The sequence below is a fragment of the Jaculus jaculus genome, chromosome 8 (assembly GCF_020740685.1).
Source record: "Jaculus jaculus isolate mJacJac1 chromosome 8, mJacJac1.mat.Y.cur, whole genome shotgun sequence".
NCBI classification, from domain to species: Eukaryota; Metazoa; Chordata; class Mammalia; order Rodentia; family Dipodidae; genus Jaculus; species Jaculus jaculus.
This window is the reverse complement of record NC_059109.1, coordinates 61,873,056-61,886,028: the sequence shown is the minus strand read 5'-3', so window position 1 is coordinate 61,886,028 and position 12,973 is coordinate 61,873,056. Positions and strand designations below refer to the sequence as shown.

At 40.2% G+C, this 12,973-nt stretch overlaps 1 protein-coding gene across 4 annotated transcripts in view; it reads left to right on the top strand.

Moving 5' to 3' along the window:
* Positions 1-3,358: 3,358 nt before the first annotated feature.
* Scg5 (secretogranin V) overlaps positions 3,359-12,973 on the top strand; it is a 67,518-nt gene continuing 57,903 nt past the window's right edge. For all 4 annotated transcript variants that reach the window (XM_004669721.2, XM_045156227.1, XM_004669720.2 and 1 more), the window contains exons 1-2: positions 3,359-3,493; positions 4,763-4,995. In XM_004669721.2, the coding sequence (XP_004669778.1) occupies positions 4,770-4,995 (226 nt within the window). In that variant the 5' untranslated portion in view covers positions 3,359-3,493; positions 4,763-4,769. The remainder of the gene's footprint in view (positions 3,494-4,762; positions 4,996-12,973) is intronic.

Sequence of the window (12,973 nt, the reverse complement as noted above, 5' to 3'; positions counted from 1 at the left end):
TTGCTTGCTTCATAAGCATGAGGACCTGAGTTCAATCCCTAGTTCCCAGGTGAATACTGAGTTTGGTAGTATGAGCCTGTAATCCCAGTGCTGGGGAGGGATAGACAGGAGGACCCCTGGGATGCATTGGTAGCTATTCTAAACTTGATTGGTGAGCTGCAGGTCAGGTCAGAGTGACCCAGTCTCACAGAATACCATTCCTGCGGATGATACCCAAGATTGTCGTCCTCTACAAGCACATATACTCTCTAAACACATGAGCATACACCCCTAAAAACAGAATATTATGAAATGTGGAATTTAGGGAGGGAAATAAACATAGAGAACTACTAAAGATGGGATGGAGGGATGGCATTTACCTGCAAAGCCGAAGGACCCAGGTTCAATTCCCCAGGACCCATATTAGCCAGATGCACAAAGGGGTGCAAGCATCTGGAGTTTGTTTGCAGTGGCTGGAGGCCCTGGTGTGCCCATTCTCTCCTTTCTCTGTCAAGTATATATATTTTTTAATTTTAAAAAAGAACTACTAAAGACAATATTACAGGTCAAATCTAGAACTTTGTATGCTTTCAATGACCATACTCAGGGCCTATGAGTGTGAAGAATTTGATTTGCCAAGTTCTACTCAAAAACAGTGCATTTGTTTTATTTTGAAGTTACTTCCTATTTTCTATGTTCATTATCTGGGACTCCTTCCCAGAACTAGTATTTGATTTATGTTAGTACTAAAAATGTGTAGTTAAAAGCACTTACCTGCTACCAAAACAAGTTTGTAATGTGGACTAGGTACGCATTAGGTATTTGGGTAGTGCAAACAGATGCCAAGATTGTCCTATCAGCTTCCCCACTCCCTAAGATCTAAGTGAGGCATGATGGTGTGTGAGTGATACCAGCACTCAGGAGATAGAGACGAGATTACAAGGGTTACATAGTGAGAACCTGCCCACCTCTCCCAAAAAATGTTCAACAAAATTCTAAACTTTGTTTCAGGTTAATGTATATGAAATGATTTCCCTTTAATTTTTTACTCAGGAAGCTAGAAGTGAATACACATTTTAATCAGAAGAGCTCATACACAGTTTTTATACCCACCCAGTGCTTGTTACAGGATTTAATGATAAGGGTGATAAGGATGATGAAAGAGGCAAGCTCAGCAGTCTATCAATTTGGATACATGTGCTTCACAGCCTTTTTTCCCCCATTGCCTGCTTTTCATTCTGTAATATGTGCATATATGAGTCCCTTGACATGCAGACCTAGCTACATTTTTATGAATAAATGTGCTTATAAAATTAAAAATATATATAAGCTTTGAACCTCCGCATTCAGAAACAAGATTTTGGCATTTCATGTTTTAGAGGCAAGAATGTTAAATTTCAAATGGAGATAATTGCAGGCTTCGTAGGATATATGGTCAAATGATATAAACACATTTGTATTTTACAAAGTGGATATGTCCTGTAACTTCAAGAATACTTGTATTTGAAGTGTGAAAACCTAATTTGTTTATTTTGGTTTTTGGAGGTAGGGTTTCACTGCAGCTCAGGCTGACCTGGAATTCACTGTGTAGTCTCAGGGTAGCCTGGAACTCATGGCAATCCCAAGTGCTGACCTGGAATTCACTGTGTAGTCTCAGGGTAGCCTGGAACTCATGGCCTCCCAAGTGCTGGGATTAAAGGCATGTGCCACCATGTCTGACTAAAACCTAGTTTTTTAAACTTTCTTTAGCAACTTCATAAATGTAAACAATATAATAAAATCCCCCCTCCACTGATTCCCTTCTTTCCAACTAGTCTTCTATTTTGATGCCTTCATTTCTTTCCTTTCTCTTTTGCAAGTCTGTTAGGTTGCCATTATGAGGTAATGAATATCAAGGCCACTTTGAATGGAAGACGGTATTATAAGCTCTTTCTCCCTTTGGCTCTCAAATTCTTTCCACCACTGCTTTCACAATGCTCCCTGAGCCTTGCAGGGTATGATAGAGATGTCTCAGTGCTGATCCACTCCCCTGTCATTTCTCAGCACTATGGTGAGTGAATCACCCCAGTGGTCACCACCTCTGAAAAGAAAAACTATCCAAAAGTGAGAGTAGCATTAATATAGACATAAATATAAGTATTTAGAGGGCAGTTTGGTGGGCATAATATATCCACTTAGGCAGACAACAGTAGTAGCTTCCTCCCAGGACTTAGGGCCTTCTAAGCCATTGGCTTTTCATTAGGTTTTCAGTACCAGGCAACAATCACCTCCCATGGAGCAGGCCTCAAGTACAGTCAGAGAAGTTGGTTTCCGCCCAACAGAATCTGGGTCCTTTGTCTTTGCAGGCAAGTACCTTAACCGTTAAGCCATTTTTTCCATTCCAGGACAAATCTTAAGGAAGTGGGGAGGGGATAACAGAATACATGTGACATGAAAGCACAAGTGGGGCTGGGGAGGAGAAGTGGACCAGCAGAAGGACAGGAGAAGGTCTTGGGGGAGGAAACGAGTAAGAACGAAGTATGTATGAAAATGTCATAATGAAACCCATTACTTTCTTTAAATTTTGTTTTATTTTTATTTATTTGGGAGCAACAGACAGAGAAAGAGGCAGATAGAGAGAGAGAATGGGTGCGCTAGGGACTCCAGCAACTGCAAACGAACTCCAGGCGCATGCGGCCCCTTGTGCATCTGGCTAACGTGCGTCCTGGGGAATCCAGGCTTGAACCGGAGTCCTTAGGCTTCACAGGCAAGCAACCCATTATTTTCTATGCTAATTTAAAATCTGTTCTCGGGCTGGAGAGATGGCTTAGCGGTTAAGCGCTTGCCTGTGAAGCCTAAGGACCCCGGTTCGAGGCTCGATTTCCCAGGACCCACATAAGACAGATGCACAAGGGGGCGCACGCATCTGGAGGTCGTTTGCAGTGGCTGGAAGCCTTGGCATGTCCATTCTCTCTCTCTCTCTCAAACAAATAAATAAAAATTAAAAACTGTTCTCGCCGGGCGTGGTGGCACACGCCTTTAGTCCCAGCACTGGGGAGGCAGAGTTAGGAGGATCACTGTGAGTTCGAGGCCACCCTGAGACTAGAGTGAATACCAGGTCAGCCTGGGCTACAGCGAGACCCTACCTCAAAAAACCATAAATAAATAAATAAATAAAAACTGTTCTCTACTAGAAGTTGGCAAAATTAAAGGTGTTATGAAGTGATGATCTGGCATATCTAGATACGTGCTTGAGCCTGAACAAAATGAACAAAGGAGGCTCATGGGGGTCGTTGTTGGAAGGGAAACCCCAGGAGGTTGAAGGGGCCAGAGGCTCCTTCCAGGCAGAGATGAGACCGCGGCTCAGCCCCGCGAGGCCGGTCCACCTGCCAGGGGCGGGGTCAGGGTGGAGCTGGATGCCTGGGCGGTGACGCAAGAGCCGCCAGTCCTCCTCCGGCGGCTCGGGCCCCACCGGCAGTGGCAGCGGCAGCCGCACCTACGCCCAGACCACGCTCGGCCTGCGTGCCAGGCCTGGGTAAGCACTTGGGAGTCCCGAGGTGGGGGCGGGTGCCCTTGAGGCTGGTGTCGGACAAAGGCTGGGTGGGGGTGGGGGCTACAGCGGTTCCAGGAGGCGATTGAGTAGCTATCAAATAACAGCGTGGCCTGGGCTGTGAAGAAGAAACATCCTGCTTTGGGAGAAGGATGCTGGGACTGCCTGCAACTGCATCCGTCCTTTTCAGCAAAATTACCCATTTCTGCCTTTAAAACAGCTGTCCTAGGCTCTTTGAAAATCAAGGTTTCTATTTTTATTTTTTCAATCTACGGTTGGCTAGGAAAAGTCTTTGTAGAAAAAGAAATTGGCTGGTATGAATATTTCAGTTTCAGGAAATAAATGCATTTTTCATCATCATATATATACTCCTCCAACCCCTGCCCCCCATAGAATGGCCAAAAGGAGGGTTTGCTTGGCTCTTGCCTGGAGCACCTGCGATTTCTTCGCTTTGCAGGCATATTCATGGACACCAGCATGTGAGGCAGGTCGACTTCCCACATGCGCCCTCCCACTCTTTCACTTGCTCCATCTTCCCTTTCCTCCCTGCAGCCCCCCAAACCTTCACCTCCAGAACCGGAAGGCATCATAATAGACACATAGGGGACCGAATCTGCCTGCATTGCATGTTTATCCTCACAGTAACCCTTTAAGACAGGTGATTTCTGCAGAAGAGGAAGCTGGGATGCTAGGCAGCAGCAGTGAGCCGGCAGCCTTCATGTGGGCCATGTGTCCCTTCCTGTAGCTCAGGATCTCAAATGCTTTTGTTGTTCACTAAGTTAAAATACTCTTAGCCACCACTTCTAAATGGTCTGTTCTTCCTCATCGTTCAAATATTCCTGACTCCCTTCTGTTAATCTTTTTTTTTTTTTCCTTAACACCAGGGGACATGCAAGATGTCACCCTCTGCTTCTCAAAACAGAATAAAAAATTGTTTTGAATACACAGGGGAAAAATGGTGGGGTTGCAAGGAGCCTAGATAAAATAGGTATGAGAACTGCCATTCCAGCCTATATTTCTCCAGTACGTAACTTGGAGGGAATGGCTAACTAACCCGAGCGTAAGTGGTAACCTGCCTAGCTTGGATGCTGGAAACCAAAGCAAGCCAGGAGGAATTTCTCATCGAGTCTCTTTTGGGATGTCCTTGGGCTTCAACCTGTCTTGGTTCATGATTGCATCATCACAGCTGTATTATCCACAGTTGCCTTTTGTGGCTGCGTGCTATAGATTTGGTCTTTTTTTTTTTTTCTGAAGGTTAAAAATGGTCTCCAGGATGGTCTCTATCTTGGTCTCTGGCCTACTGTTTTGGCTGCCATTTGGATGGACATCGGCCTTTGCTTATAGCCCACGGACGCCAGACCAGGTCTCAGAGACAGAGATTCAGAGACTGCTCCATGGCGTGATGGAGCAACTGGGCATTGCCAGACCCAGGGTGGAATATCCAGCTCACCAGGCCATGAATCTTGTGGGGCCGCAGAGCATCGAAGGTATTTGCTTTTCTGAAGCTGTGGAGTTTTCACTGGCATGTTACAGACATGAAGCCTGCTCTCTGTTTCTGCTTCTCATTCTGCACAGAGTACACATATGTAACACACCCATACAAGGACACCAGCACATCTCCTATCATGGAGTTTTCGAAGTATCTATGTTTTTGGTAATATGCTATAAAATTCTTATTAGAAAGCTGCATTTCACTTCCTTGTTTAATGGTTTATTTATAAGGAGAATCTTACCCAAGGAAGTGGATCCTAAAGAAAAATACGAAATTCTCTGAGTTTTATCAAAACACACACCAGGCAAATACTATTCCCGATAAACTGATGATGCGTAATTTTGCCTGTTTGTGACTTCCTAAAATTGTTATCTGCCCAGAGGTCTATGAATGCAGTGAATGTTGATGTGCAATTTTCATTTCTGTATTGTTGCTCATAGTTGCAAACCTTTGAGACTGCTGTATATGTAGGTCGACATTTGATTTGAGGAGTGGATTAACTCAGGTCATCTGAATGAACAAGCATGAAACGCTAGCAAAGGGCTTATATCAAAACAAATCAGACAAGACTACTTGTCGTCCCTGTTAGAGGGAGTCTAAATCTTTTTCCACACTATCCACCTGTCCCTTTAAGCACACCTGTTTATTTCATGCCCTTTTTCTGAGACAGTAAATATCTGCCCTTTTTCACACATGACATGCTTGGATAGTCACTCAGCTGTTTCCAGGGAGAAGGTTCTCCCTGGTGTCAAAAGCCTGTGTTTATTCAGAGCCACACTTTAGTCACTCAGTATCTCACTATTTATTACCCTCTATATGCCAGATGCTCTGCAGGATAATGGAGCAACTCTGCCCTGAAGGAGTCAGCCTAAGTGTGCGTGAGGGGAACAGACAAAGGTTATTGCAGTACATCCTGGCAGGTGCTTTGGTATATGCACAAAGACAATGCTGAAGCAAAATGGAGATGTTTCTGGAGCAGGTGGTTGCCTATAAGGAAATGCTTCCTTGAAGAAGTAATGCTTGGCCTGGGTTTTGAAGTTTGCATGGGAAATCCTCAAGGAACCACAGTGGAAAGCCATGGAGGCATGAAAGACCAATTCAAACTTAAAAACTGTTTCCACTATTACCCTTAAAGGTTTTGTGCTATCATGGCAAAGTCAAGTCTCCCCTATAAGTGCCTAAGGGATGACTTGTCTTGTGTTTCACTTTTCTATTAATATATGGCAAATCACCACAGCTTAACACAACACTTTGGCCTGAGGACCTGGGAGAGAAGCAATTTTTTTTGCAAGAACAAATTTTCAAGGGAAGATCAGAAGTTTGTTTTTGCTCATGTTAGTATCTTTAATATTTGTTTATTTGAAAGAGAGAAAGTGAGGAGGAGAGACAGAGACAGAGTGTGCACATAAGAGAGAATATGGATGGGTGTATCAGGGCTTCTTTCTGCACCAAATGAATTCCAGATACATGCTTCATTTTATGCATCTGGTTTTATGTGGGTACTGGGGAATCAAATGAGGCTGGCAGGCCTTGCAAGCAAGAGCCTTTAACCATTGAGCCATCTCTCCAGCCCCATTGAGGTGCCTTTTAGACTTTTCTTTTCAAGGCCAATAACCTCCACCCCAAATTTTCCTTGAGCTCTCCCTCCATCCTAAGAACCCCTGAGCAGCATTTACACTTGACTAATCCCTTCCTAGGAATCTGTTCTTTTTTAGTATTGGTGCCAACATGTGAATATATGCTAATATTGCATACTTTGAAATTTGCTTATTCCTTTTTCTGTTGGCACTCTTTGTCCAGAGCTTCATAAAATATTCAGAAAAAAAGTGCCTGTATTAAATGCATACAGGTATTATTTCCTTGTTATTTATTCCCTAAACAATAGAATTTACAATGTATTAGGTATTAGAAGTAATCTAGAGATGGTTTAAAATGCATGAGAGGATACATATATATGTTATATATATAATGACCTGTATATATTAGAGTATATAATCATAATTTAAATGAAAATAGTATGCAATTTTAATATTTATTTATTTGTTTGAGAGAGAGAGAGAAAGAGTTCACATAAGACAGAGAATATAAATGGGTACATATGAAGTACTTGAGTGTTGTCAGATTTTGAGATCCATCAGGGACCTGAACTAGTTGCTCTTGGATACCAGGGAACAGTTGCAACTACTTTTTTTAATTTTAAAAAATGCTTTATTATTTTTTTTAATTTTGAGAGAGAGAAAGAGAGAGAGAGAGAGAGAGAATGGGCACACAGTGGGCCTCTAGTCACCTCAAACAACCTCCAGATGCATGCACCACCTTGTGCATCTGGTTTACATGGGTGCAGGGGAATTGAACCTGGATCCTTACACTTCTCAGGCAAGTAAGTGCCTTAATCGTTAAGGCCCTGCAACTACTTCTTTTTTTAATTTTTAAAATTATTTATTTATTTATTTTCACAATTTTTATTAACATTTTCGTGATTATAAAAAATATCCCATGGTAACACCTTCTCTCCCCACCCTGCACTTTCCCCTTTGAAATTCCATTCTCCATCTTATTACCTCCCCATCTCAATCATTCTACTTACATATATACAATACCAACCTATTAAGTACCCTTATCCCTTCCTTTCTCTTCCCTTTATATCTCCTTTTTAACTTACTGGCCTCTGCTACTAAGTATTTTCATTCTCACGCAGAAGCTCAATCATCTGTAGCTAGGATCCACATATGAGAGAGAACATGTGGCGCTTGGCTTTCTGGGCCTGGGTTACCTCACTTAGTATAATCCTTTCCAGGTCCATCCATTTTTCTGCAAATTTCATAACTTCATTTTTCTTTACCGCTGAGTAGAACTCCATTGTATAAATGTGCCACATCTTCATTATCCACTCATCAGTTGAGGGACATCTAGGCTGGTTCCATTTCCCAGCTATTATAAGTTGAGCAGCAATAAACATGGTTCAGCGCACACTTCTAAGGAAATGAGATGATTCCTTCGGATATATGCCTAGGAGTGCTATAACTGGGTCATATGGTAGATCAATCTTTAGCTGTTTTAGAAACCTCCACACTGATTTCCACAATGGCTGGACCAGATTGAATTCCCACCAGCAGTGTAGAAGTGTTCCTCTTTTTCCACATCCTCGCCAACATTTATGATCATTTGTTTTCATGATGGTGGCCAATCTGACAGGAGTGAGATGGAATCTCAATGTAGTTTTAATCTGCATTTCCCTGATGACTAGTGACATAGAACATTTTTTAGATGCTTATATGCCATTCATATTTCTTCCTTTGAAAACTTTCTATTTAGCTCCATAGCCCATTTTTTGATTGGCTTGTTTGATTCCTTATTATTTAATTTTTTGAGTTCTTTGTATATCCTAGATATTAATCCTCTATCAGATGTATAGCTGGAAAAGACTTTTTCCCATTCTGTAGGTTGCCTCTTTGCTTTATTCACCATGTCCTTTGCAGTACAAAATCTTTGTAAAAACGTGAGGTCCCAGTGATTAATCTGTGGTTTTATTGCCTGAGCAATTGGGGTTGTATTCAGAAAGTCTTTGCCAAGACCAATATGTTGTAGGGTTTCCCCTACTTTTTCCTCTAGCAGTTTCAGAGTTTCAGGTCTGATGTTAAGGTCTTTAATCCATTTGGATTTAATTCTTGTGCAAGGAGAGAGAGAAGAATCTATTTTCATCCTTCTACAGATATATATCCAGTTTTCCCAACACCATTAGCTGAAGAGGCTGTCTTTTCTCCAATGAATATTTTTGGCATTTTCATTGAATATCAGGTGGCCATAGCTACCTGGACTTACATCTGGGTCCTGTATTCTGTTCCATTGATCTACATGTCTGTTTTTGTGCCAGTACCATGCTGTTTTTGTTACTATGGCTCTGTACTGTAAGTTAAAATCAGGTATGGTGATACCACCAGTCTTATTTTTGTTGTTCAGTATTATTTTAGATATTTGAGGTTTTTTGTGATTCCAAATGAATTTTTGGATTGTTTTTTCTATTTCCATGAAGAATGTCTTCGGAATTTTGATAGGGATTGCATTAAATGTGTGGATTGCTTTTGGTAAGATTGCTATTTTCACAATATTGAGTTTTCCAATCCAGGAACAAGGGATTTTTTTTTCCACTTTTTAGTATCTTCTGCAATTTATCACTTGAGAGTTTTAAAGTTCTGATTATAGAGATTCTTTACTTCCTTCGTTAGGTTTATTCCAAGGTACTTTATTTTTTGTGATGCAATAGTGAATGGAAGTGATTCTCTGATTTCATCCTCTGTGTGTTTATTGTTAGCATATATGAAGGCTACTGATTTCTGTGTATTTATTTTGTATCCTGCTACATGGCTGGAGGTTTTGATCAGCTCTAACAGTTTGCTAGTAGAGTCTTTAGGGTCCTTTATGTATAGAATCATGTCATCTGCAAATAATGATAACTTGACCTCTTCCTTTCCAATTTGTATACCTTTTATATGTGACTCTTGCCTTATTGCTATGGCTAAGACTTCCAGAACTATATTAAATAAAAGTGGGGACAGTGGAAACCCTTGTCTTATTCCTGATTTTAGTGGAAAAGCTTCCAGTTTTTCCCCATTTAGTAATATGTTGGCTGTAGGCTTGTCATAAATAGCTTTTATTATATTGAGATATGTTCCTTCTATTCCCAGTCTCTGTAGGACTTTTATCATGAAGGGATGTTGGATTTTGTCAAACACTTTCTCCGCATCTAATGAGATGATCATTTGATTTTTGTCCTTCAACCCATTTATATAATGTATTACATTTATAGATTTGCATATATTGAACCATCCCTGCATCTCTGGGATAAGCCTACTTGGTCAGGGTGAATGATCTTTCTGATATATTCTGGTATTCTGTTTGCCAATATTTTGTTGAGAATTTTTGCATCTATGTTCATGAGGGAGATTGGTCCGTAATTTTCTTTTTTTGTTCTATCTTTGCTTGGTTTTGGTATCATGGTGATCTGGCTTAATAGAAGGAGTTTGGTAGAATTCCTTCTTTTTCTATTTCCCGGAAAAGCTTAAGAAGCAATGGTGTTAGCTCTTCCTTGAATGTCTGGTAAAATTCAGCTTTCTTTTAGTTGGGAGATTATTGATAACTGTTTGAATCTCCATGCTTGTTATAGGTCTATTTAAGGATTAATCTCATGTTCCTTTAATTTAGGTAGGTCATATAAATCAAGGAAATCATTTCTTTCAGATTTTCATACTTTGTGGAGTCTATGCTTTTAGAGTATGTCCCTATGATATTTTGAATTTCTCTGGCATCTGTTGTGATGTTACCTTTTTCATCTCTAATTTTATTAATTTGTGTCTCTTCTGTCTTTCTTTTTTTTTTTAATTTTTAAAAATTTTTTATTTATTTATTTGAGAGCGACAGACACAGAGAGAAAGACAGATAGAGGGAGAGAGAGAGAATGGGCGCGCCAGGGCTTCCAGCCTCTGCAAACGAACTCCAGACGCGTGCCCCCCCTTGTGCCTCTGGCTAACGTGGGACCTGGGGAACTGAGCCTCGAACCTGGATCCTCAGGCTTCATAGGCAAGCGCTTAACCGCTAAGCCATCTCTCCAGCCCTCTTCTGTCTTTCTTTTGGTCAGAATTGCTAAGGGTTTATCAATCTTGTTTATCCTTTCAAAAACCAAAACTTTGTTTCATTATATTTTTGGATTTTTTTTGTTTCTATTTCATTAATTTCTGCCCTAATCTTTATTATATCTTCCTGTCTACTGATTTTTGGTTTGCCTTGTTTTTCTTTAAGGTGAAGCATTAGGTTGTTTACTTGTGACCTTTCTACTTTCTTAATATAGGCACTTAAAGCTATAAATTTACCTCTTAGGACTGCCTTCATTGTGTCCCAGAGATTTTGGTATGTTGTGTTCTCATTATTGTTTGACTCTATAAATTTTTTTATTTCCTTCTTGATTTCTTTTTTTTTTTTCTTTTGGTTTTGTCTTTTGGTTTTTCGAGGTAGGGTCTCACTGTAGCCTAGGCTGACCTGGAATTCACTATGGAGTCTCAGGGTGGCCTCGAACTCACAATCCTCCCACCTCTGCCTCCCGAGTGCTGGGATTAAAGGCATGCGCCACTACGCCTGGCTTCCTTCTTGATTTCTTCATTGACCCATTCATCATTTAGTAGTGTACTGTTTAGTTTCCATGATTTTGTGTATGCTCTGTAGCCTTTCTTGCTATTGATTTGTAGTTTAATTCCATTGTGGTCAGATAGAATGCAAGGAATTATTTCAATTTTCCTGAATTTGTTAAGATTTGCTTTGTGTCCTAATATATGCTCTATTTTAGAAAATGTTCCTTGTTCTGCTGAAAAGAATGTATATTCTGCAGCCTTTGGATGAAATGTCCTGTATATATCTGTTAGGTCCATTCTTTGTATGACCTCATTTAGTCCATATGCCTCTCTGTTTATTTTTTCCCGGGATGACCTGTCAATTGATGAGAGTGGGGTGTTAAAGTCACCCACCACCACTGTGTTTGGTGTTATCTATGACCTTTGTTCTAATAGTGTTTGATGAATTTGGGAGCCCCCATGTAAGGTGCATATATGTTTAGGATTGTAATGTCCTCCTTTTGGAGTGTGCCCATAATCAATATAAAGTGACCTTCCTTATCTTTCTTGACTAGTGTTGGACTGAAGTCTACCTTGTCAGATATTAGGATAGTAATCCCTGCTTGTTTTCTAGTCCCATTTGCTTGAAACACCGTTTTCCAACCTTTCACCCTAAGATAATGTCTATCCTTTGTAGAAAGGTAAGTTTCTTGGAGACAACGAATTGTAGGATCCTGCTTTTTAAGCCAGTCTGCAAACATATGTCTTTTCATTGGGGCATTGAGGCTGTAGATATTAAGATATATTATTGAAAGGTGTGTATTTATGTTTTCCTTTTTTTTTTTTTTTGTGGTTCTGGTTCTACCTTTGTTCTTTTGTGTTAACTAATATTTGAGTATTGCTTGTTTTTTTTCCAGGTTCCTTATATGTGTTCTTTTTCTTCTCTTCAGCATGGAGGATTCCTTCTTGTATTTTCTGTAGAGCTGGTTTTGTCTTCAAATACTCCTTTAATCGGCTTTTGTCATGGAATGTCCTTATTTCTCTGTCTATTTGAATGGATAGCTTTGCAGAATAAAGTAACCTTGGTTGACAGTTGTTATCTTTCAGAACTTGGAATACATTACTCCAAGCCCTTCTGGCTTTTAAAGTTTGTGTTGAATAATCTACTGTAATCATGATGGGCTTGCCTTTGTAGGTAACTTGATTTTTCTCTCTAACTGCTTTCAATATTTTTCTTTGGTTTGTGTGTTTGGTAGTTTGATTATAATATGGCGAGAAGAGGTTCTTTCTGGGTTTTGTCTGGCTGGGGTTCTAAAGGCTTCCTGTATCTGCATTGGCACCTCTTTCCCAATTTGGGGGAAATTTTCTTCTATGATTTTGTTGAAGACACCTACTATGCCTTTGGAGTGAAATTCTTATCCTTCTCCTATGCCCTGAATTCTTATATTTGATCTTTTCATAGTGTCCCGAATATCTTGAAATTCCCACTCATACTTTTCTATAAGTTTGTCTTTCTCTTTGTTGGACTGCATTAGATCTGCCACCTGGTCTTCTAGCTTAGATATTCTGTCCTCTCCTTCATCCATTCTACTGGTGTCATTTTCTACACAGTTTTTTATTTCATTAACTGTGTTCTTCATTGCTAGTAATTCTGACTGGTTTTTCTTTATTATTTCTATTTCCCTATTTATGTCTTGTATTGCCTTCTTTATTTCATTAAATTGGTGTCCTGTGTCTTCTTTGATTCCTTTGATTTCCTCTTTGAGTTCTTCTTTTACTCCTTTGATTTGTTCTTTGGCCTCTTTGAACATATTTACAATCATTCTTTTGAACTCTTTCTCAGGCATTTCCTCTAACTCGTTCTCACTGGAG